This window comes from Procambarus clarkii, chromosome 81, assembly GCF_040958095.1.
Source record: "Procambarus clarkii isolate CNS0578487 chromosome 81, FALCON_Pclarkii_2.0, whole genome shotgun sequence".
NCBI classification, from domain to species: domain Eukaryota; kingdom Metazoa; phylum Arthropoda; class Malacostraca; order Decapoda; family Cambaridae; genus Procambarus; species Procambarus clarkii.
Genome location: NC_091230.1, coordinates 20,591,882 through 20,618,490, shown reverse-complemented (window position 1 = coordinate 20,618,490; position 26,609 = coordinate 20,591,882). Strand labels below are relative to the sequence as shown.

Below are 26,609 nucleotides of genomic sequence, written 5' to 3'. Positions count from 1 at the left end.
TTCTACAACCCGTATGACGTGACCTAGGCTTTGACCAAAACCCTAGAGTCGCCTCCGCCGCCACCACCAGACCAGTAACTCTAAGCAATGATCGAGGTCTGGATCGATCATGCTAATTAATCAACCTTGGGGCTTGATCCCCACTAGTAACCGATGACCTTGGAAACTTGGAGTGTGGAATTAATTACACGGGAATGATGAATTCCGACTCGATGTTAGAATTGGCGCCCAATCCAACTCTGCCTCGTGTGGACCACGTGACCAGGACAAGTTTACATAAACACATGGAAATAATAAAATGCAAATTATTAACTAATTAATTTATTAAAAGAAAACTAAAACAAAATCTAAATATGTTCACTCCCTGTCACTTTAACACTCCCTACTTGACCTGAACGGCAATGAGTTGACTATCCCTATAAATAACAATAGCAACTATACCTCAGAGGGTTTGCTAAAGATGTTGGGCTGGTCTTGGGGGAGAGGTGAGATGGGTTGACCTCCCCCAGTTGATCTGGAGTCCACACCCGCCAAACACACACCGAAACTACGACGTTGGTACAACGTTCGAACAAGTTTTACCACCACCTAACCAGTTATAACAACCAATATAGCAAGTTGTAACAACGTTCTAATACGTCATAAACACGTTAAGCCAAGATGTAACAACTTTATTACAAGTTTTAATATGCGGAAAATAAGAGACAGTTTCGGTTTGTGTTTCCAGGGCACTGATCTCTCCTCTCTCTGATCTTCCCCAAACTAGAGCATTGTATTGTTCCGCATCGCTTACAGTTACTTAGCAAGGTTTAAGTTATAACAATTAACCTCTGTTGTACTTAATTGATCCAGACTGGTTGAATTATTTTACTGAAGTTAAATTACACAAGCATCTAACGGCAGAACTGTTCCCGATCACCAAAATGGTTATTTGAACTTTGAGAAAATAGTGGACATGTCAACTCTGATGACCTATGACCGCCGGTCACTCGCGCCTTACAACTTAGATCTGATTCGTGACGTCACTGATGGTGACTTAACTCAAATCTCCTAATAATTAGAATACTCTTGGTACTATAACCAGGAATATTATACAATACAGTTTTAATACAAAATTAATAAAGGCTAATTTATCTAAATTACTGAATACTATAAGATGGTTCATTATACAAAACTATGAACAAGGCGTCGATTATTTTCACCGCGAATTCCCTAGGGGTCAGGTCCCGGGTCACCACACGGGCCCAGCTTCCCATTCTCTTTTATCGATAAACCACTCTGGATAATTCTTACAACCAGCCTAGTTTGTTACAACCCCCCCCCCCCCCGCACAAGCACTTAGTAAACCTTGTTAATTTGTTAAAAATCACGAGGTTTAGTATCCAAACCCACAATTCAACTCATGCCACAACAAAAGCTAACCTAACTAATAAAATTTGACAAATATTTGAGTGTCCAACATCAACATGTTTAAATTCATAAACTTCTCAGCTGTCAACTGACAGCAATCCTCTAACATCAGGAAACATACATCCTATCCTTACTGACATAGCTAAAAAGGACACATGGGGAGCCAGGACACATGGGGAGCTTAGTCGTGACGCAGGATACCATAGCCAGGGGACGTGGGAAGACAGGACACGTGGGAATTGGCTTGTGAAGTGAGAATTAAATTCATTGTAAAGTGTAAAGTGGCAAGCAATGAGTAAAGTGGTAAATGTATGTAAAGTGGCAGCCATGTTGAGGGATTTATGGTATCGGTGTCAGGTGGGTAAGGAATTACCTTACCATCGTACAGTATGCATGAACCCCCCCCCCCCCGCACATCGATTAGGCTATCTTTCACAAATATTAGTTCTCGAATAATTAATTAGCGTCAGCGCACTCGCTCAAATAAAATAAAACAGTTGATTATAAGTGTAATTTAAGTATCATATGGTAATGAAATGATAAATATGAATATATAGTCGTGGGTATATAGTTATTCGACGAGGTTGTTCATTATAGAAGAACCGAACAATACTCTTTAGTTATTTTGCTAGTTATGAAGCATCTTATTATGTTTAATAAGTTGTTCGCAAGTTGCTTATATTACTATGCAACTTTATTGTATGAATGTACATATGTGCCGAGATTAGCGTGGAGTGGCAGCGGTGTTTGTTGTGTGAGAGTGGCGTCTAGCAACCACCATTCCTAGGGAACACGTGTAGTCAATACCTCACCTCAGTTTGCCTCTCCCTTACACCTGAGGAACTCTCGGCTGTGCTCTGTGAGGCCAGGAAGCTGTGGCAGGGACCCGCTATTGACATGTGGTGCAGATAAGGTCTTCTGGTCTCCATCCTCATGTGGTGAAATGCCACATGGTTGGTACGGTAGAGGTAAGCTGCGAAATGTATTCCTGGGTTTGTTTAGATTATTTATTAATTTGCATGTTCTTCGAGGATGAAAGTTTTCGGTAATTTAATTGAGGTGTAATATTTCACATTTTTATATTTTAAAAATTTATTGTTACATTACAGAGGGTTTGTTAGAGAAGGCATATAGCTAGGCTGTAATTTTCACCTTATTTTGACCACATAGCCTCGTTTCTTATAATAATTTATGCCTATGCAAGAAAAACTGTATTATTTATGTACCTTGACATAGTTATATCACCCGATATACTTGGTCTTGAAGCTATGATTAGCAGTGACTTCCACCGCCACCTATCCCTAGTTAATTTCATTTAGCACCCACATTGTGTATGAGTATTTTCTCGTTTTTGAGTCAGCTTCCATCTATGCCCCTCGTTCTATTTTTTTTCATTGCGTCTATTCTCGTATTTAATATGATGGGATCATGTCTCATCTTGTCCTTCTGTCTTCTAGTGTCGTTAGATGCGTTTACATGACCTGTCCACATAGCTCAGCGCTCTTACTTCTAGCACTTGTCTTGAAATATATAGCTTGATCTTTTTTTGTGCTTCGGACGGTGGGGTTACATGCTGGTGCTACATACTCTAGAAGCGGCTTGGCGTGTTTAATGTTCTACATGAGTTCCTGTTTAGGTCTTTCAGTTCTCACCTAAAAGTGCTTAAAGTCGGTAGCACTGAGCCCCGCCTTACCAGCTGTCAGTTGCCATAATGCAGTGTATCAGACACGGTTCTCCTGTTTCTTCTATCTACTTATGTGTATATTCCGCACGTGCGCACATGCGCGCGCGTGTTCGTGAGGGGGATGGGGGGGGGAGGTCGCTTGTGCTTACCTATCAATGATTATGAGGGTGTAAGGTCTAGCTCTCAATCCCATGGCTACTAGTTTTTTGTACCGAGTGAGATTTTTTTTTAACTAATGACGATCGAGTTCTTTGTTAAATCTACTTTGAAGTTGTGGATGGAGGTGGCTTCCATTTCTTCTTCCAGTTCTCTCTACATGGTTTCTTCGACTCATTAACGGGAGACAAAGTACATATGCAGCCTCTTCAAGTAGCCATGGTGATATTAGGTCTGTCCCTACTGCTTTGTTTGCATCTAGTTCTTCCACGTTGTTTTATATCTTTTTCAGTGACTTATTCTTTCCACTGTTGAGTCTGGCTGCTTGTCGGCTCTCCCCTCGGTATTTACACTGGTTGTGCTTTGTAGACTTTCTGGAATTTATTGTTGAATTGTTCACATACCTTGTAGCTTTGTGAGAATGTTCCCTCGTTTTCTCAACCTAACTGCATGATCTCTTACTGTTGTTTTCTTGGTCAGGAAGCAGCTTTAGTTGGCCTTGTGGTATTATATGTTGTTCTCGAAGTTGCTGATTTACTATCTTTCGCTTCCTTGTTGTCCTCCATTCCAAATTGTCTGTATTTTTCAGTGCCTTTTTGGTACTGTTTTATCTGACCTAGAATGCCTATTTTACCAAGGGCTTTGCTTTTATCCTTCACTTCAATCTTGAGCGGAATAAACTGTTCCGTTATAATGTCCACATTTCCGGACTATGAATTCCATCATCTCATTTATGGTCTTCCCCTCTAATTCGTTTTTCCACTGCAGTATTTGTAGGTTGGCTTCTTCCCCTCAAGAAGAGGGGGGAAGAAGCCTTCCCCCTTCTTCCCCTTCCTTCTTCAAGCGTCCTCTTCCCCTCTTCTTGGTGGCTCCGTGATACGTTGCCTCAAGAAGTGTTTGTTCGTTGCTTCCACCAGCTTTGCTGTCCGTGTTTCATTACTTTCGTGGGGGAATCCTTCGTTACCCAGTTTATTTACCAGTGATTAAAATCTCCAAGTGTTAGAATCTTAGTCGTCGCACCTCTTTGCCACTGCCATCCCCCCCTCCTTTTCCATATTCCTCCATTGCCCTCTTGGTATTAGGTAGAGGGTTATAAATGTCCACTGCCGCTTCATGATCCCCACATACCTGTGTGCTATTATTCTGATGTTGGTCAGCTGTAAACATTACGTTTTGTGTACCACATTGCTCATTTGTTTATTTTGTGCATTTGCTTATATTCTTTTTAATTTTGTAAACCAGTCTTCTGTACATGAACGAATTGAAGGTGCGCACCTATGTACTCGCACGAGGGGCGGGGAGGAGTGGGTGACAGAGGACGACCTTGAAGTTAAGGTGGTTTCGGGGCTTAGCGCCCCCGCGGTCCGGTCGTCGACCAGAAGACGAGGGCGCATCTCTGGAACAAACCAGCCAGTATACATGATTTACACAAAGGGTCAGCTTCATTAAACAGTATTCACACCCAGACCACCGGGGAGGTTTGGAGCGGATATGTACGAATCTTGTCACTATAAATGACTACACTGACACATACAGCCTCATGTCGAGAACTTTTTTTTTATTGTTATTATTTTCTACCACAGACGTGGCCACACATTTACAATGCTAACCAGCATATATACATTTTCTTCTGTCCTCCATGGACAGGGTGAAAGATTTGTCAAACATACAGTCCAGAGATTTATTGAACAACCACAGAAGGTGATCGTAGTGCTTTTAAAATGTTAGGCTCAGCTATATACGTAAATACATAGATACATAGATTTATGAATGCATTAATGTGAATTTATAATGGTGAAATGCAATTCTGATCAGCTTTATACTTTATACACATACATACATACACATACATACACACACATACATACATACACACACATACATACATACACACTGTCTTTCCAGCTTGTTGCCGTGTAGGATATTTTTTCCGATTTTGTCCTAAATTTGCTTTTCTTGGGATATTTCCATTATGTATGTATCTTTATATTTTGTGTTGCATGCTCTGACAGTCTTTCTTGTTTTACTACGTAAGATCTCGCACTCAGTAAGTGTTTGCTGGGTATTTTTCCTACATGTTTGCTAAGTCCTCCTTGGCTTTCACGTCACCTACGTGTTTCGCACGTGAGAGACGAAGGCATGACACGTATAATACACCAGTTGAATGATGGTGTGTCATTATGAATAGGTACCGGTAGGTCTTTAACAAATATTTCGAGTCAAATTTGGATTAGGGAATGACTGATGTTATTGAGAAAAGTGATCAGTAAATTTTCAAGAGTTCACCGTTGGTGATGTGGGATCAGTATGAGTAAGGGTCAGTATGAGTGAGGGTCAGTATGAGTGAGAGGTCAGTAAGCGTGAGTAAGGGTAAGTGTGAGTCAAGGTGAGTATGTGTGTGTGTGCAAATTTACACCTTATTCGCGAAAGCCTGTTCGAAGATACAATTTGTGTAGCCTAATACAGTTCCTACCCACAATATACATGCTATATTGCACCTGGGCCTCGCCCTGTACCTCCGCTGCTTGTGTCGCAAAACATCTTGCAAGTTCCACAACAGGTTATCAGGGAAGAAAAAAGAGTTATTTAAAGCCGATACATAACTTCATCCAACACAAGCTTAAAAACAAGGATGGAAGAGGTCGCGAGAAAAGTCATGTATTTGCGTCAGTGATCATTATTGAGCGGTGGGAGAGGGGGTGGGATGGTTCTGTGGGAGGGGGGGGGGGCGGACAGGAGGGAGTGATGAAGAGAATGTCTCCCCTCTCTCCCCCACAATAGAAAAAAACATGCACACTACCTCCACTCAGCACATTCCTCGCCGTAGGAAAATATATAGGCAAGGATAGTTTATCTTAAGTTATCTTGTTCAGGCTAAATCAGGCTTCAGGTTATCTTGTTTAGGCTAAATCTGTTTTAAAAATTTCTCAAATTGTACAGCTCTTTCGCTCTTTGTTTAGGAAGCATATAGAATCGCGGGTTGTACCTGTGGATAACTCTTAAATTTATTTTAATGTACGTACTTTTTTCAGTCAAATTTCTTATACAATGTATTTTTTATACTTTCTTAAAATGCATTTTTATACCTTCTTACAATGTATTTTTATACTTTCTTACAATGTACCTGTTTTTTTTTTAAATTTTTCTAGAAATTGCCTTCTTAAAATTATGTTAGATTAAGAATCTGCCCGCAACGCTATGCGTGCTACTGGCTTTACAAGAATGTAAAACTTTAAGTCTGTGTACTCTAATAAACCCATTGTACCTTCTTGTATATAAATAAATAAATAAATAAATAAATAAATAAATCCTGATATAGACATCTGTCTCACACACACGCACATGCGTGCGCAGTAACCCAGGGCGGATTGACTAGGCACCAATCCTGGTTGTAAAGTAATTTGCGATAGGAAACATCAGCGGAGAGTAAGACAACATGACCTAAGGGAAAGCTAGTGGCCTGGCAAGAGGAGAAATCGTCTACTCCTGAAGTAAAAAATATAAAAGGAGAGAGAGAAAGAGAGAGAGAGAGAGAGAGAGAGAGAGAGAGAGAGAGAGAGAGAGAGAGAGAGAGAGAGAGAGAGAGAGAGAGAGAGAGAGAGAGAGAGAGAGAGAGAAGAGAGAGAGAAAGAGAGAGAGAGAGAGAGAGAGAGAGAGAGAGAGAGAGAGAGAGAGAGAGAGAGAGAGAGAGAGAGAGAGAGAGAGAGAGAGAGAGAGAGAGAGAGTGCGAGAGAGAGAGAGAGAGAGAGAGAGAGAGAGAGAGAGAGAGAGAGAGAGAGAGAGAGAGAGAGAGAGAGAGAGAGAGAGAGAGAGAGAGAGAGAGTGCGAGAGAGAGAGAGAGAGAGAGAGAGAGAGAGAGAGAGAGAGAGAGAGAGAGAGAGAGAGAGAGAGAGAGAGAGAGAGAGAGAGAGAGAGAGAGAGTGAGAGGAGGGGGGGAAGGAGGGAGGTAAGCAGAGCAGATCAACACATACAGAATGCTATTCAACATAACGAGCCGTGTTAATATTGACCATGTCGGAGTGCACTTTAACCTTCTATCAGCAGGCAACCTTCGTCCTGCAGAAAGCGAGAATGTGCCGCCCGCACACCGCCTTGTTAACTCTGCCTGTTTTATTGATTTCACCTAATGTAATGCCGTTACGTCTAGATCGTGGCAGCGCGACCTCACGACAGTAATATTATTACCGTGACAAGCTGACTATAGACCATGGTCCGTCACGCTGTTGCTCCTTCCAGGTGGTTTTAGTTCAATTATTATGCGCCCCTCACCCATCCTATGAACTGCAGTCGATCCCATACCCTTCCCATGAACAGTAGTGGATCCCATACTCTGCCTGTGAACAACAGTCGATCCAATACCCTCACTATGAACAGTAATGGATCCCATACCCTTCCTATGAACAGTAGTGGATCCCATACTCTGCCTGTGAACAACAGTCGATCCAATACCCTCACTATGAACAGTAATGGATCCCATACCCTTCCTATGAACAGTAGTGGATCCCATACCCTTCCTATGAACAGTAGTCGATCCCATACCCTTCCTATGAACAGTAGTCGATCCCATACCCTTCCTATGAACAGTAGTCGATCCCATACCCTTCCTATGAACAGTAGTCGATCCCATACCCTTCCTATGAACAGTAGTCGATCCCATACCCTTCCTATGAACAGTAGTCGATCCCATACCCTTCCCATGAACAGCAGTCGATCCCATACCCTTCCTATGAGTAGTGTTAGAACATTGTATCCATCCTGTATGTTATAGTGGGTCAAGACACAACCTAATCTAATCTAAGCCTAGATATACACAAAAATTATAAAGATATTAATTTATATATGAAAAAATATAGTTTTTGATTACACAATATGTTAAAATTTGTGGATGTGTCTTTGAGTATGCAGCTTGGGCAAGCATGAGCTGGGGTTGGGATGATATACTGACAGATTATATTGTCTCGGGTCATGCTCAGTACTAGTTGGTTGGTCAGAAAATTATGAGATAATATGACCTTGTTTCGTTGTTATCATTCGTATACATTAATTATTTTATGTTTTGTCTTGGGTATTAATTTAAGATACAATGTGTGAAAACTTTTCTTTAATAACAAGAGCCAAAGTTTTTGCTGGTAAAAGCAAAAGTATTGTCAAAGTATTGCCATGTTATACTTAGTCATGCGAAGCGTAAAGCCTAGCCACATCATATCCTAGCCTCGTGTTATCCTAGCCAAACTCCGCGTCCTCCTAGCCAACATCACCATCCCCATCATATAAGCCACCATCATTGATCTTCAGAACATCATATCACTAATCTATTCAGAAAATCCATAGCTCCTCCAACACGTGTCAACAGTTATTCCTCATCAAAACAACACAGCTGATGTCTTTCTACTGAATGTATCTCATTCCATACAATAAAATTATTTGTATAGGGTTAAAACATTGGTTTAAAGATATACCCTTCCATGTTTTCCTCTTCAGACTCGGTACGTAGAGACGAGACAGACCATGGGTGTAGGCGGAGAGGCTGAGGATCACAGTGAGAGGACCAGAGGGGCTAGTTAGCCCGCCTACATATATAGACTCCCAGTACAGCCTCGTAGACTCAACCAGGGCCTCCATGGAGTCACCGGGCCCTCAGCCTCTCACCGGGCGGTACACCATGAATACCTCGTATGTGGACATGGATGTGAGTACTTTCACCTCCTCTTTTAGCGTCGCCGGGAATGAATGCCCTCACATGCAGGTGTGTGTCGTAAAGGAGCTTTGTTCTTTACTAAAGTTCACTTTAAATATCAGTCTTTAATTATTTTTTTAAGAATCAATTGTTGACTCCTACTCTAGTCTTCAGTACAGACAGGTCTGTCTGTACTGAACAGACAGCCATGACTAGATCTAGCCATGACTAGATCTGTTTAATATCCCTGCATTGGACTGGTCTCTTGACTTCGTTGAAGCATTCTCTGCAGGCATCATTTCCTCTCCATATTTAGCAACGCACAATTATACAAAGTTCATAGCTATACAATTTAAGTGTTACTCCTTCAACAGCCAACAAGTGGACTAGTAGTACGCATCCATCAGTCTCAGGAGACAATGGAGTCGAGCTCTGGTTGTCGCTCTCTAGGGCACAAAACCAGGGGCTATTCACGAAGAAGTTACGCAAGCACTTACGAACCTGTACATCTTTTCTCAATCTTTGGCGGCTTTGTTTACATTTATTAAACAGTTAATGAACTCCGAAGCACCAGGAGGCTGTTTATAACAATAACGACAGTTGATTGGCAAGTTTTCATGCTTTTAAACTGTCTAACAAATGTAACCAAAGCCGTCAAAGATTGAGGAAAGATGTACACGTTTGTAAATACGTGCGTAACTGCTTCGTGAATCTGGCCCAGGGTAGGTTGATACGGGGAAGAAGCTGTCAGGGACTGGACTACTATTGTTGTAAATGACATAAAGTTTTATACCAACAGCTGGACTCCATTCAAGCAAGGCGCGCCCAACTCAAAGCTCTCACCACCTCTGTAAGGCTCCCTCCTCTCGTTCCCTCTGACGACGACAGCACCCGCCATGACCATGAACACGCCGTGTTCCGGCGTGACACAGGCAGGAGCACGTCTTCAGGAGAGAGGTACATGAAGCAGCGGCAGAGGTCAGAGCAGCAGCAGAGGTCCTCCAAGACCTCAGTAACGTCAGCGCGGGCGCGCTCGGCCACGGTCAAGCTGCCCAAACTCTCCATCTACCCAATGGCGTTAGTATTACTTCTGCCCCCGCCGATAATATATATAGATAATCATGTATCTATATAAAAAAGATATTACATACATCACGATACCATTTGATACGATATTTGGTATTTTACTTTTTAATTCTTGTATTATGTTTAGACTAAAGTAGATTTGCTGGTTGGTCAGTGTGCTATAGTGATGGCCTTAATAACCCTTCCGAGGCTAATTAGCCTTAAGCCCAACACCAAAACATCAATGTTTCAGGTTCACAAGCATATGGCATTTGAAAGATCTTAAAGGTCACACGCAATACATTTTTGTGTTTTAATTAAGCTATTCAGACCCGTCTGAACCTGTGTAGCTGCCCTAGACAATACTGAGTCACACAGCTTCACTGAAACTAACTACACAGAACATCCTTGTGTTTTGCCAGTCCAACTTTTCTGCACAAGTTGTTAGTATAGACCAGTCCAGCAACCAGGAGGCCTGGTCAGGGACCGGGCCGCGGGGACGTTGAGCCCCGACATTAACGCAAGGTAACGGTATAAACAGGTTGCTCTACACCAGACAGATATTGATGATGATTCCTGTTCCCTCGACGTGTCAATCCGTTAAAAATTAGTTTTTTTAACCTCGATATTAGCCTAACAGGCATATATATACACTTGCTGCCTGTCCCCGATACAATAAATTATATAGTGAAGGTGATAATGTTTCTTGTGCTGCAGAGGGTCGCAAATATTCACGGTAGCAATATATATTTTATATCACCTGTCATAATGATGTCGGGAATATATAAAATAAACAGAGAACTGATGATTAGATTTGGCGCCAGTCTTTCGTAAGTAATTGGCATCTATTAATCATGTCCACCGGAATTCAGATATTCCTTGATCATGAAAAGTTTAAATTTAAAATGTAAAATCTTGGCAGGTCACACAGCACCCCGCTGCCAAACATTGGCGAGACCAGAAGGCAGACGGATAACGTCAACCAATATGAAACAAAGATGGCTTCTCCACCTTCGCCAGTATACGAGGACGCTCACACCGTCAACCAGTGGGCGGAAGACGCCAGACAAAACAACATGAATACATCCTCGGAATCCTCAGAAGATCGTAAGGTATGACAATATACTCTCAACCTCAAACCTAATTTTTGTTTCTAGGTGACTTAAGAATATTGTGTCAGGTGTCGTTGGAGTTAAAAGCAAAGCTGTCCGAGAAGAATTACTGCAACAGAACGGAATTGTCAACATAAATGCGTAGTATCAGCTTTATAATAATTTTTTTAGCATATTGACAATGACTTCATCTATTATACTGTGTCACCTCGATAATTAGTCTTGGATATAGTACTGAGAAAATGGAGCTGTGTATTCAGTAACATCTTGCCAAATCATGTGGGAATAATAGGAAATGACATTGCAGACGAAGCTGTAAAACTTGTAACTAAGAGAAGAAATGTAGACATTTACATACCACAGAATCCATCACAGATTAAGAAAGTAATTAAAAACAGAGCAATGCAAAAGCTGTACAGTGACCACAACACTGTAGTTGCAACATCAGGATCTGCGGATTGGTGCAAGAATTCAACAAACATATTTGATATATCAAAAGAGTAAATTCAAACTCGGTTAAAATACATGTATATATTTGTGATATGATTATAACAATTAAATATGGAAATGATCCTTCAATATTTGTTCCCCCCCATCCCCCGTCCTAGGCTACTCCACCATCAGGAAAACGCAAAACAGTAAGTCATTATACTACACGGAAATCATAGTATTTATAAGGTAATTAATTACATTGTAGCAGTGGCTTATATAAATAAATATAATGTATCTATACTAGATATCATCAGCTTGATTTGTTAACCACATGCAGCCTATTAATCCATGGTTATGTACGAACTGTTGTTGTATAATTTGATTATTATTAGTTTTGAATATTCTTGTGGTTTCCCTCAGCCTGTCACAACGACCCCTGGAGCCGAACCTCAACCTCCAGGAAGTAGATCTGTATGTATTAGCAAATTGGTTAAATAACAATAGCTTAATGGTTCTTAAATTTTAATCTGATTGAATTCATGTGTTATTTATAATATCTTAATGCAATTTGTATATCATAATGTAGAGTGAGGTTTGATAATACTCTTAAATATTTTGATATAAAGAATAGGGTGTATGTTGACTGCCATAATTGTAATTGTAGATTGTTACCAAAATGCATCTTTATCATAGGCTTTCAACAAATGGTCAACATTTAGTTTGCCCATCAAGAACACCGACCACATCCCAGATGCTCTTCCCTGGACAAATTATACAAAATTGGAACAATCGTACACTAAATGCTCCGCTATTGATTTGAATAAGCCATACATAAATACATTTTACACAGCATATAATTTAATAGCTCTGAGAAAATGAATCCTCTGAGACAAAGACTTACAGTCTTCAAGGGAGACCTGATGCTGCAACCCTTCCAACCAATAGACATTACGTTTTAATACTAAATATAATAAGTACATTTCTGACTGTCTGCATAGTACATAAATATACTTTTTGTGCTGTTACATTTACCTCCCCATATATTCTCCTTATTTTCTGTTAATACACTCAGCATTTTTACTTTGAAGTTTTCGTGTTTAATTCGATATACACAAGTTTTAAATATAAAGAATTTCTTTTTCAGTTTTATTAAACAATAGAGATTTTATACAAAATTTGAAAATATCCTGAGTTACTTCATAATTTATTGAAAGACTTTAGTTTTGTTTTATTAGATTTATAAAATTATAATATCAATGTAGCTATAGGTTAAGTACTAATTGTAATTAAGAAGCAGTAAATGCTATTTACATGCTTGTCCTCCTACACTCCCAAGGTTAGGTTAGGTTAAGATTTTCTATACAGCTTTTCAGGTAAACTCTAATATTCACAATATTTTGGTGCAATGCTGGCGATTAAGTGTATTAATGTACTATGCCGATAGTCAGGATTGTACTTATTACATTTAGCATTAAAACGTACTGTCTATTCGGAAAATGGGCTGAATATTAGATTTGAAAACTGGTCTCACGTCCCCCCGGCCTGATTGAACACAGACCAGCTCCTGTTCTTGTGACATGCAGATGGAAGTCAAGTAGACTCAACCATAATATATATACACAGGGTGTCACTAAAGTTTGGCCTCATAGGACAAGTATATGACAATATAATTTTAATTTACAATCGATTTATTAATTAGTTATTTTCATTTTGCCTTTGGGGCCAGACTTTTGGGACACCCTCCTTTAATTAGCGTGGTTACTGACTAATACATTTGTTTCGGCAGCCGGATACAGAGCTGGTATCACCGAATAAGCGGCCAGAGGTGAGTTTCTAAATATTACGACAAACTATTCCTAATCGACTCATAGGTATTAGGGATTGGTGGATGTTACCTACGTTGATTTTAGGGAGATTAACACACGTCATTTTACCATGTTAATCTTTAGTTAACCACTGTTGCCATATATCGATGCTACTGCCATGTACCTTTTGTAATACCGATGAGTCCTATTCTTCATAAAACACTAGTGAACCTTTTAATCTATTCTAATTGCTGCAGTTGTTCACTCAATTTTGTTGAGGACATGGGGCATTTATCATGGCTCTTATGTAGGTAAGTTCATCACAGTGGTTCATGCTGTCATTGAACGCTGTTGGATATTGACTATGCAACTATTCATGGTATTGAGACACTCACACTGTGCTATATGGATGTTAACTAACCCATAACATCTCATCCTAATAATGACTTCTAAAAACAAAGAATCATTTGCTTTTAGTGCATTTCATGGTCCATAGAATAACAAATAAATGACCTCTCAGTAACCTGGAAAAAACACGAAGCAGAAGAAATATATTTTATTTTGTTTATCTGTATCAAGTGTATCTGTGTCGTAGCTACTTGATAGTCTAAGGATTGTTATTTGGCTTTTCATAAAATTATGTTTCGTCCTTCTTCTCGACTCACTATAATGGGCATCCCGTGTTCGATTCCCGGACAGAACAGAAACGGTCTGGCAAGTTTCTTCTCAGGATTCCTGTCCTTGACAACACGAATTATTATCATCACCTTAAATACCAGGATGCAGCGTCTTGGAAGCTGTAGTTTTTACTGCTAAATAAACACGAAATATTAGCAAACCTCTTGGATGCTCAAATGTCACTAACCACCTTCCCTTGTCCCTTTTGGATGTTCAAGTGTCACTAACCACCTTCCCTTGTCCCTTTTGGATGTTCAGGGATCACTATCCTCCCCTTCTCTTTCTTGGATGTTCAGGGGTCACTACCTCCCCTTCTCTTTCTTGGATGTTCAGGGGTCACTATCCTCCCCTTCTCTTTCTTGGATGTTCAGGGGTCACTATCCTCCCCTTCTCTTTCTTGGATGTTCAGGGGTCACTATCCTTCCCTTCTCTTTCTTGGATGTTCAGGGGTCACTATCCTCCCCTTCTCTTTCTTGGATGTTCAGGGGTCACTATCCTCCCCTTCTCTTTCTTGGATGTTCAGGGGTCACTATCCTCCCCTTCTCTTTCTTGGATGTTCAGGGGTCACTATCCTCCCCTTCTCTTTCTTGGATGTTCAGGGGTCACTATCCTCCCCTTCTCTTTCTTGGATGTTCAGGGATCACTATCCTCCCCTTCTCTTTCTTGGATGTTCAGGGGTCACTATCCTCCTTCACCTCCAAATAAACGTCAATACACGTTCCCTAATGAATGGTGACCACATTGTATACTCCCCCATACTAACTGGGTCATTGATTACACACAGAAATCACAATTGCGTGATGAACAAATCCACAAGGGCCGTGACGAGAATTCGAACCTGCGTCCGTGAGCATCCCAGACGCTGCCCAGACTGTCGTAGCTCAGTCGATTAAGGCAGCGTCTGGGATGCTCTCGGACGCAGGTTCGAATCCTCGTCACGGCCCTTGTGGATTTGTTCATTGGGTCATTGATTTCTCCTCCGTTCATGTTAAACCATATGTCTTGCCTGTGATTCCTATGGTATCATTTCCTTTGGCTCTAAAAGCTCAAAGGCCATTGTCATTTTCTTGCTTGTCTTGCCAGAATGTTTAGCTAATCAGTGGCCCTTACGGCTGCTGAGCGAATAACCGTATACACTTGAATAATGACTGGAACACCATATCATGTTCACACTCTACTATCTGTTAACAGGTATACCTCAGTGCTACCCAAGGCGTTCACTAATATGTTGTTTCTCTCGTAGACTGCTAGTGATGCCCCGGAGTCTCGGGCTGACAGTAAGGTAAGGCGCTAACAGGTATATAATGACCTGAAACAGTGTGCAAAGATGCAAGCAGTTTGCTGTTCCTTTGTGTCTACAGGTCACTTCGGACACATGATGGTTCGCCAACGGATTTTAAGACCAATTTAGCTTAACCTTACATACACTAACTTAGCCTAACCCAGGCTATCGTAACGATCTATCAATTTTAACAATTAGAAAATGACCTGGCTGTGTTTCCTTACATCTGACTGTGTCTTCCCCTCACAACCGGCTGCATGCCTTCCCTCTCATATGGCATCACAGAATGTAACTACGACACACTTATGTTGAATGTCACCTGTTATTTCCAGGCCTGCGTCCCTTTACAGACTCACGAAAAGGAAGACTTTGACCAGATAGTGTCAGACATGGCGAGCGAGGACCTGGCCACGAGGCTGGTGGCCACCACCAAGGCCAGGAGACTCCTCTCCATGGAAACGGCTCCGCCCATTGAACAGTTTCTTCAAGCGGACATACTGACTCCTGCCATGGCCAACCTTCAGGAGGAGAAGTAAGATATAGTCTGTGGTTCCTAGGATGAGATCCCAAGGTGTAGTCTGTGAGTCGTGGGGCGAGAATGCAATAGGTAGCTTGATGTAGCCTAGTGGCCTTGTTGGAGACGATGCGAGGCTTGACTGAGTGTAGACTTCACGTAATGAATTATATTACGGTATATGCGAGTCATTATCCATTTGATTTCTTCCGGGGGAACAAACCGTGGAAAAAACAGTAACCAGTGGTGTGATGTAAGGAGCATGCCCTTCACTTAAGCGCATTGTGCTGTTGGTTCCAAGGAGCATAGTTCATATAGTCATAAAGAGCCATGTTTAACGTAGTCACAGTGGTTACCTACATTTGAATATTGTTAACCTGTAGCACCAATTGGTGGAAGCCTTTGTTATACATAATTTTTTTGTTTCAAAAGGAGTAGTGTGAATTTGTACCCAGTAGGCTATAGGTAGACTCATTTATTACATATATCAACTTAATCCTCAGTCATATGTATTAACACAGGCTTTTCCAACAAATGATTAGTTTCAATTAGTGTTTGGTAATACTTTTAAAGTAGAGAATAAATCACAATAACGTAATTTATTCTCTACTGAAGAAAGCTAACCCTAACCCACACATAGTAAACAGAGGTGACGACCCACATTTCCTCAGTGACGACCTGACGAGGGTCCAGGACGGTCCGAAACGTCGTCGCTTTCCTTTCGTGTGATGGTTCGGTTATTTATACTTTACTGTAGTTGTAGAGGTTTGTGTAGACTGTAGAGTATGAGCTGCAGCTCACAACTGGGAATAAACACTAAAATAAATGTAACACTATTGTTATATTTTGACTCGGATATATCAGTGTATTTTATCCTCAGCAGGTGAATACTTTTGTTGTACATACGAAGGTATACATTGTTGTATATATACACGTACACTACAGCAGGGAGTGCTGTTGTCCTCTGGTGCATGATGGGAACTTTCTAGGTTATACCCCCCCCCCCCCCCCCCCCCCGTTGTCACTCTTGCTACGTCACTTCATGAGTGCAATCACTCACACTCCTCATTTTATGAGTATTATTTCTAACTACACACTCGTGAGTACTATTACTCGCCCTCTACACTACGTGAGTACTATTACTGACCCTCCACACACTCGTGAGTACCACTACTCACTCTCCACACATCATGAGTACCATTACTCACCCTCCTAGCACCGCACAAAGCCTCCTTCCGGAGAGGCGAGACTCACACTCTTCATCCCTACAGCTTCACGCTGCTCTTCGAGACCGCCTGGATCATCACCAACATCTCATCTGGCACTAGCAGTGATGCCGAGGTTGTGGTTGGTATGTAGTCTTGCTGGTGCTAAGGCTGGTGACTTATTCCTAGTGATGATGATATCACTATGGCACCAAGTCATGATTTTATTAATATTTATTTTTGTATTAATGTGTCTGTGAGCTGGTTATGATTGGCTGTTTGGTATTTATATTTGTTAACTGCTTTCAATGGTCGTTGTTTTAATGTTCGTGTGTTTGTAATGTTTTTTGCTATATTTCTGGTTTCGAGGAGTGGGATTGCACTTATGCCTGTTTGTATAACTTTGTGTTTCTGTGTTATTGGCACATTTTTTACGTGTACTGTTCAGTTTATATTTTACGTTGAATTTAAAATTTATATTAAATAGAATGGAATCCTCAGTAAGATAATAGTTCCATTGTAATTTTTAAATCAGATAGTACAGTGGGGGATGATTAGAACAAGATATTAGCTTATTGAACCCTTTATCTGTCCTTTCTGTTTCTGTCTCTGTCTCTGTCTGTCTCTCTCTCTCTCTCTCTCTCTCTCTCTCTCTCTCTCTCTCTCTCTCTCTCTCTCTCTCTCTCTCTCTCTCTCTCTCTCTCTCTCTTTCTGATTTATTCAATTTTGCCCGGGCGAGTTTATCTGCAGCGCCACTCATCCTATCAGTGGACATACCGCCATAGCAGCATGTACAACACCCCCCCAATAGGAAGAAAACCCGCTGGGTTGTTGATTCTTTTCTAAAAGCAAGTTCTCCTTCGTCTCCTCCCGACCGGTGTTGGCGTGAGGCAGAACGAGGCTTCATACCGCCCCTGGTACACCTGGTGACCACGGCGGCCATAGAGATCCGGGAGCAGGTGACCTGGGCCCTCGGAAACATCGCGGGCGACAGGGCTGAGTACCGGGACCTGGTCGTGGCGGCCGGAGCTCTTCCGCCTCTTCTCGATCTCCTCAACCTCGATATACCGGTACGTAGGGTACCGGGGGGTACCGGGGTATGTTTCAGAGGGTAAGTAGAGAAATTGTCTGTATTTGAGGGATCGTCTTTAAGGTGGAAAATAGGTAAAATAACTGGAAAATATATTTTAAGTGCGCTCAAGTTGCTTCGTTAAGAGCCCTGCGAAGTATTGGTCAGCCTGATCAACCGTTGTGTGTAAGACACTGGCGACATGTAAACTAATGAGTGGATTAATGCCTGGACAGGTGTCCTTCGTCCGCAATATCTCGTGGATGATCTCCAACCTCTTCCGTTTTAAGCCCTTGATGATGTCTGAGGAGGAGAAGACCAGAGTCCTTCAAGCTGAGAAGGACCACCTCTTGGTTCACAGGGACACTGAGGTGTATGGTGAGTATGGTGTGTATAGTGAGTATGGTGTATGGTGAGTGGTAGTGTATGGTGTATGGTGTGTATAGTGAGTATGGTGAGTGGTAGTGTATGGTGTGTATAGTATGGTGTATGGTGTGTATAGTGAGTATGGTGTATGGTGTGTATAGTGAGTATGGTGTATGGTGAGTATGGTGTGTATAGTACAATCCCGGGTTCGAATCCCGGGATAGAATTGGTTGGGCGTATTTCCTATCACCTAGTAAATTTCCCCTAAACACCTAGCAGTAAGTAGGTACTCAGGAGTTAATCAGCTTGTTGGGGGTTGCATCCTGGGCAGGGTCTGTAATTCGACCTTGGGGGGGGGGGGGTGGGAGACCTCGATATAAGCCTAACGTATATGAATACACGCTGGCTTCTTTTTCCCCGTCACCATGAATTACTAATTATTATCTATCAAAGCCGAATGCAATCATCGATCACACCTACTCTAGATACAACCATCATTTACATGAATTTACCTGAGGACCACTAACATTAGTGGCCTCGACGAGGACAGGAAGCTGGCGGCTTGTCAAAGGTCCCCCCCCATTTGCCCCTGATGATCTAATTGATAACTATGATCGCCATCAATTTACAAGATACGTAACAAGGAAGGTCTTGAGCAGTTATACTTTCCCAAATTACGTAAATCAGTCCTACTTAGGACTTTGTAAACGACAAAATAAGAACAGAAGTTATAGTCACAAAGTGAGGAACTAGCGTCCAACCTCTTGGGCTGGACGGTAGAGCGACGGTCTCGCTTCATGCAGGTCAGCGTTCAATCCCCGACCATTCAAGTAGTTGGACACTATTCCTTCCCTCCCCGTCCCATCCCAAATACTTATCCTGATCCTTCCCTCCCCGTCCCATCCCAAATCCTTATCCTGATCCCTTCCCAGTGCTATATAGTCGTCATGGCTTGGCGCTTTCCCGACAATTCCCTTCCCCCCTTCATTTTTGTTTAATAAATAGCAATAATAAATAGTTTGCTGTTGCTATGGAAACTGAAGCCACGTTTGGGCTGGAACCAGACCAGACAGTTACCAGTCAACAGGGAAATGTTTCACACTATCGGTCCCTGTGTGTCACAATCCTTGCATTAATCAGTGTTCCATATCACTATAATCCCCCATCTCCATAAACTACTGAAACAACTTAAAAATGGCACAGCAATATTTTAAGGTTCCGTAGTATAAAGTACACATACAAGTTTTACCAGGACGTGTTACTGATGCCAGTCTTGGAGCCAGTCTTGGAGCCAGTCTTGGAGGCAGTCTTGGAGTCAGTCTTGGAGCCAGTCTTTTTTCTAGGAACAGCTCTCACCCCTGCACGACCACTAGTTACTTGGCACCACCACTAGTTACGTGACATCACCACTAGTTACGTGACACCATCACTAGTTACGTGACATCACCACTAGTTACGTGACACCACCACTAGTTACGTGACACCACCACTAGTTACGTGACACCATCACTAGTTACGTGACACCACCACTAGTTACGTGACACCACCACTAGTTACGTGACACCATCACTAGTTACGTGACACCACCACTAGTTACTTGGCACCACCACTAGTTACTTGGCACCACCACTAGTTACTTGGCACCACCACTAGTTACGTGACACCACCACTAGTTACTTGGCACCACTACTAGTTACTTGGCACCACCACTAGTTACTTGGCACCACCACTAGTTACTTGGCACCACCACTAGTTACTTGGCACCACCACTAGTTACTTGGCACCACCACTAGTTACTTGGCACCACCACTAGTTACTTGGCACCACCACTAGTTACTTGGCACCACCACTAGTTACGAGGTAACTAGTCCTCGGAGAATATTCTACTTCCATTACACTCTTGGAGGGATTTGTTTAGCCCACTACAGCTACATTCCAACAATCATTATGCACCTGGTGGCACCAACAGAGCCGGTCGGCCGAGTGGACAGCACGCTGGACTTGTGATCCTGTGGTCCTGGGTTCGATCCCAGGCGCCGGCGAGAAACAATGGGCAGAGTTTCTTTCACCCTATGCCCCTGTTACCTAGCAGTAAAATAGGTACCTGGGTGTTAGTCAGCTGTCACGGGCTGCTTCCTGGGGGTGGAGGCCTGGTCGAGGACCGGGCCGCGGGGACACTAAAAAGCCCCGAAATTATCTCAAGATAACCTCAAGTATCTCAAGATAACATATGCTAGAACAATTGCCTAGCAATATACTTACTAAAACATGGCTCCCAGCACAGATAACCGTGACGCTATCGTGGCTATCGGTGTGAGGGGGGGGGGACGTGGTTATCACTCTTACACAGTTTGGTCACAACAACTTACGTCTGTTTCTTTGTTATTAATAAATGTACAGAAAATATATACTAGGGGGCCCCTGACAGTTGAGTGGACAGCGCTTCGGATTCGTAGTCCTGAGGTTCCGGGTTCGATCCCCGGTTTAGGTGGAAACAGATGGGCAGTTTCCTTTACCCTGATGCTCCTGTTCACCCAAGCAGTAAATAGGTACGTGGGAGTTAGACAGCTGCTACGGGCTGCTTCCTGGGGATATATAACAAAAAGGAAGCCTGATCGAGGCGGCGGGGACGCTAAGCCCCGAAATCATCTCAAGATAACCTCAAGAAGGTTAAATAATGAATGACAAGCATCATCACGCAAGACAAGACAAAACCATACACCCACACACACACACACACACACACACACACACCTGTTGATTGACGGTTGAGAGGCGGGACCGAAAGAGCCAGAGCTCAACCCCAGCAAGCACAACTAGGTGAGTACACACACACACAGTGTGTGTGTGTGTGTACACATACGTCAGTGGTGGAGGCTGACTCCATACACAGTTTCAAGTGTAGATATGATTGAGCCCAATAGGCTCAGGAATCTGTACACCTGTTGATTGACAGTTGAGAGGCGGGACCAAAGAGCCAGAGCTCAACCCCCGCAAGCACAACTAGGTGAGTACACACACACACACACACACACACACACACACACACACACACACACACACACACACACACACACACACACACACACACACACACACACAAACTACACTAAACAGTTTACAGGCACACGAAAAAGGACCTACAAAATTACTGAGGCCGATACACAACACAGCCTAGCCAACCAGGCAGACCCAGGCATAAAACAAAGCAAGAAACACGAACAAAACACGGTCATTATACAGTTTTCTCTTGTCGCAAAACATTATGGGACGACGTACAGTAAAAATATATATACAAAACAAAGACAAATTAGTAATAAATAGATAAGTATACCCACATAAGCCAACCAAACATGACATACTAACTCATGCAAAAAGTAATACAGAGTACAAGAGATAACACAGCGATGAGGCACATAGACGACATAGACAACATACGCCAGTAACAGCACCTCCAACATATGGAAGACGTTCCACAAGCAAGACACTAGACACAACAATGTTGTAAGACAGGGCTAATTGTTAGTAAACAAACACCCTTATGCACGTAGGCACGACCACACATCATCGTGCAACATTCAAATCGCGAATTAGGAAAGACACAGGGGGGGTAAAACAATTAAAACAAATAAACCCAAAATGCATAAGACACAGAAGAATCCGGCTCAGGCAAGCCTCATGCACAGAAGCCAGGTTTAGTTATCTCAGTTTTGATAGTGATCGCATTCTAACACTGTAACTTAATGATATGATTTTGGGGCGTCCAGTCCCTGAGCCCAGTATGTACCTTTGTAACCTTTACCACTACCTCCCTCAGGATAGATATAGGGTGCATAATAAATAAGCGTTAACTAACCCAGCATATTTACGTTGAGTATGTTTACTGTTACAGTGGACTCTCTGTGGACGATAAGTTACTACGCTGACCTGGGCAACCAGTACATCCACCAGGTGGTGGAGGCTGGCATTATTCCCCTGCTGGTCCAACACCTCAGTTCCCAGGAACGGAAGGTGGTCCATCCGGCTGTCAGAGCTCTCGGTATCATCACCAGCGGCACAGATTTCGAGGTAAGGACGCTACAGTGTATGCACTGGGGACAGGGGTGGGTGGGGGGGAAGGTCTATGTAACAGGCGCAGGATCTGGTCTGTGCCACAGGGAAATACGAGTAGAAACTCCCACATTCTAGCTACACATAATATAGTTTGTCATGATAACATTGACAGCCGTTCACAATGAAACACAGTGGCGTGTTTCAATGAAAATCATTTTGAGGAAATGGAGTGATTTGAACCAGCGTCTGGGAATCACCAGAACGTCTAAATATCTTGATTGAATGGATTGATTCGATGTGATTGTTGTCGCCGGAGGCGACTAGTTTATTGTGCACCTCCATAGTCATCCTGTGAGCGGTAGCGCAAAAAAAATAAAAAATGGATTATAGAGTGGTTGTATGGAGGTGTGATATTTCCAGACGGACGCTGTTCTGGAGGCTGGGGTTCTTCCCGTCTACTCTCGCCTTCTCTCCACCAACATGAGGGTGAAGAAGGAGATAGCGTGGAGTGTCTCCAACATACTCGCCGGCACTTGTAAACAAATACATGCGGTCATCAAATCCGGCATGTTGCACGAGCTCATGCAAGCAGTGCAGACGGTAAGTTAATGTGCTTGCCATTAAGCCTTCAACGCGGCAAACATATATATATTTTTTAACAAGGAATTTTTCGGTAAAGAAATAATAAGTAAATCATCAGTATGATTATCTTCCATTTGAATAAAAACAAAAAACTGAACGCCCGTTTTCGACACACACTTAATGGGCTTGAATTATATCTCCCAGATATGCTCATTCTGAAGTATAGGCTTATAGTCTCTGACATCCCCCACACACTAAGTTGAGGTACTTATCAATGTCACTTAGAAATTATATTTAACAACACTAGTCAATCCAAACTCACCCTTCTCCATCTATTAATTTCCCATTCTCATATATAATTTTATATTGCAAGAGCTATTGCTAAGTGTTGGCCTCTGCTGCGTTCCTTCAGGATGAGGTGTCGGTGAAGAAGGAGGTGATCTGGGCGCTCTCCAACATGACCCAGAGAGGGACACAGGTCCACATGGACGCGCTCCTGCAGGTTGGAGGGCTCCAGCTCCTGGTCGACTCCCTGCTGGCTGACAATGTTAAAATTGTCATGGTGGCCGCTCAGGGAATTAAGAACATTCTGGAGGTAGGTTTATACCACACGCATGTATATATATATATATATATATATATATATATATATATATATATATATATATATATATATATATATATATATATATATATATATATATATATATATATATATATACAAAGAGAGGTATATTCTATTTATCGGTGTCTGTATACTGAATGTTTACTTTTGTCCTGAACTACAAATGTATACTTGAAATTGAGTATACAGAGTAAAGTTTACTCCGTTTAGGGCTAAAATATACTTGCTGGTTGGTTAGTAATCCCTTGTAGTGGCCTCCCGCGGTGACTTGCCTTATAATTCTAAGCCCAACACCAAACCTAACTACTTCACACAGGCTAAAGTACAAGCCTTTTGATATCAAACTGGAATGTAAATAATCCGAACTGTGTTGGTGATGATTATGCAATGTTTCGACTGTCCATATCAACGAGACAAAACCAATCTCCACTTGAATTGCATAGATTAAGGTACAATAGCTGGCTGAAAACAATAGCACAATTCAGTTGACTTTGTTTTCGATTCCAGGGCGGGACAGACATGATTGGGCACGATCCTTTCACCTAATGCGTCTGTTCACCTAGCAGTAAATAGGTACCCGGGAGTCAGAAAACTGTGTGGGGGTTGCATCCTTGGGCGGGTCAGTGGTTCGACCTTAGAAGACCCCGATTTGAGCCTGAAGTATATAGATACACAGGCTTCCTGTCCTCAAGGAATCATATGAAAAGTGACGGCATTTAAGTCCATTCTGGACTCTTATCAAATCACGAATTGCTGAAGGTCCAGGACGGACCCAAGCCGCCATTCCTTTTTTTTCAAATGCATGATTTGGGTTATTTGTTCACTTGAACTGTTAATTCAATTTCTTTTCCAGAAATATGTAAATCACAGTATCAGAAGTTAGTTCTTGGACCCAGCTCTCTACAATTAAGTGTAGTTTCACTACTAGTAGCCCAATTTTAGCCCAACTTAAAACAGTCATACTTCACACAGAGTAAAAAAAAACGGGCTCACCATAGCCCGTGTTAGCGAATCTTATCAAACAACAACAAACAACAGTATGAAAATATAATAAAGTTTCCCTTCCCTTCCAGAAATATGACAACGTGGAGGCCATCAAGGAGATGCTGGAGGAGTGTGGCGGAGTGGACTACATGGAGACTAACCTCCAGCATGTGGACGATAGAGTCGTTAGTAAGATGAACGAGATCCTCAACACATTCTTCCCGGATCCGACATTCCCTTTTCCAGCTGAACTGGAAGAGAATCTGAGTGCAAGTATCGGCTTGGGTCTGAACCTGTCCCGGAAGGCGTCGAAGTATGTGGCTGCTGTTTCCCCCTGATATATATGTATCACAAGCCAGCCTATTCTTTAGATATGCTACTCCGTAAAGAATGCAACCTTTCTAGCCTAACCAGAAACGTACTAACCAACCTAGTCAAACGTGGCCGATGTATAGAAAACGTCAATATTAAGCTGCTTAAAATTGTACTAATACGTCGGCTTTTTAACGGATTAGGCTAGAGAAGCAAGTTCAGCGGCGCAGAATTGTAATACACTGTTGTAATACATTGTGATGTGTGAAGGTGATATATTGTATATTATATTTTTGAGAACGTTTATCGACAGTAATGTGCATTGTTATCTGTATATTAGTAGTTTAACACGTTTGAAAATGAACAATAAAGTATTGTGATGACAAGTTGTATTGAATTCCTGATTTGCTTGTTGACACTTCTCTTATACACTGTATCCATGGTGCTATAAAATTGTGCATCTATCGTTCCATAAATGTCTATTTACGCTTTAATACGATATTCTTAATTTGTATTAGTGCTGTTATTTTCACCATTTTATTTTTGCCTGTTTTTAGTAAACGTATTTTTAGTAAAGTAGGTCTACGAAGCTTTAGCAAAAAAAAGGCAAGTTTTGTGTTTAGATAAACACTTGAGTCGTTCATTAATAATCTTAATATGGTTAATAATTAACGAGACGGGGTGTTAAATATATGGAAATATTACAAATAAGGTGTTGGTAGGCTATGATGATCGATGATAGAGCAGCGGCTGCGTGACGCATGACCCAAGAACGCCATCGTCTGGTGTAAAGCTGTCTACAGGTGGATCAATGGTTCATGTCTTGCTTTACCGGGTGGTACTGGTACCTGGTGGTGCTGGTACCTGGTGGTGCTAGTACCTGGTGGTGCTGGTACCTGGTGGTGCTGGTACCTGGTGGTGCTAGTACCTGGTGGTGCTAGTACCTGGTGGTGCTGCTACCTGGTGGTGCTAGTACCTGGTGGTGCTGGTACCTGGTGGTACTGGTACCTGGTGGTGCTGGTACCTGGTGGTGCTGGTACCTGGTGGTGCTAGTACCTGGTGGTGCTGCTACCTGGTGGTGCTAGTACCTGGTGGTGCTGGTACCTGGTGGTGCTGGTACCTGGTGGTGCTAGTACCTGGTGGTGCTGGTACCTGGTGGTGCTGGTACCTGGTGGTACTGGTACCTGGTGGTGCTGGTACCTGGTGGTGCTAGTACCTGGTGGTGCTGCTACCTGGTGGTGCTGGTACCTGGTGGTGCTGGTACCTGGTGGTGCTAGTACCTGGTGGTGCTGGTACCTGGTGGTGCTAGTACCTGGTGGTGCTGGTACCTGGTGGTACTGGTACCTGGTGGTGCTGGTACCTGGTGGTGCTGGTACCTGGTGGTGCTAGTACCTGGTGGTGCTAGTACCTGGTGGTGCTAGTACCTGGTGGTGCTGCTACCTGGTGGTGCTGGTACCTGGTGGTGCTGGTACCTGGTGGTGCTGGTACCTGGTGGTGCTAGTACCTGGTGGTGCTGGTACCTGGTGGTACTGGTACCTGGTGGTGCTGGTACCTGGTGGTGCTAGTACCTGGTGGTGCTGCTACCTGGTGGTACTGGT

The 26,609-nt window shown here is 42.5% G+C and overlaps 1 protein-coding gene across 6 annotated transcripts; it reads left to right on the top strand.

The window, feature by feature from the left end:
• Window positions 1-1,149: 1,149 nt before the first annotated feature.
• Window positions 1,150-25,372, top strand: LOC123773011 (uncharacterized). 6 transcript variants are annotated; one of them, XM_045766483.2, is made up of 16 exons: window positions 1,171-2,378; window positions 8,732-8,939; window positions 9,727-10,004; window positions 10,915-11,104; window positions 11,713-11,742; window positions 11,957-12,007; window positions 13,323-13,361; window positions 15,263-15,301; window positions 15,652-15,833; window positions 17,087-17,166; window positions 17,915-18,090; window positions 18,326-18,467; window positions 22,348-22,523; window positions 22,929-23,108; window positions 23,503-23,685; window positions 24,789-25,372. In XM_045766483.2, the coding sequence occupies exons 2-16, from the start codon at window positions 8,871-8,873 to the stop codon at window positions 25,035-25,037; spliced, it is 2,064 nt and encodes a 687-aa protein (XP_045622439.2). In that variant the 5' UTR covers window positions 1,171-2,378; window positions 8,732-8,870; the 3' UTR covers window positions 25,038-25,372. The 6 variants fall into 6 exon arrangements, with proteins under 6 accessions (XP_045622443.2, XP_045622439.2, XP_045622440.2 ...); XM_045766487.2 differs by lacking the exon at window positions 11,957-12,007 and having other exon boundaries at window positions 1,150-2,378; XM_045766484.2 differs by lacking the exon at window positions 15,263-15,301 and having other exon boundaries at window positions 15,634-15,833.
• The last annotated feature ends 1,237 nt before the right edge of the window (window positions 25,373-26,609 follow it).

Coding starts and splice junctions, on each gene's coding strand:
- LOC123773011 (XM_045766483.2), top strand. CDS start 8,871: ATGGAGTCACCGGGCCCTCAGCCTCTCACCGGGCGGTACACCATGAAT. Junction 15,302..15,651: donor AGTCTCGGGCTGACAGTAAG/GTAAGGCGCTAA, acceptor GTCCCTTTACAG/ACTCACGAAAAGGAAGACTT. Junction 18,468..22,347: donor CAGGGACACTGAGGTGTATG/GTGAGTATGGTG, acceptor TTACTGTTACAG/TGGACTCTCTGTGGACGATA.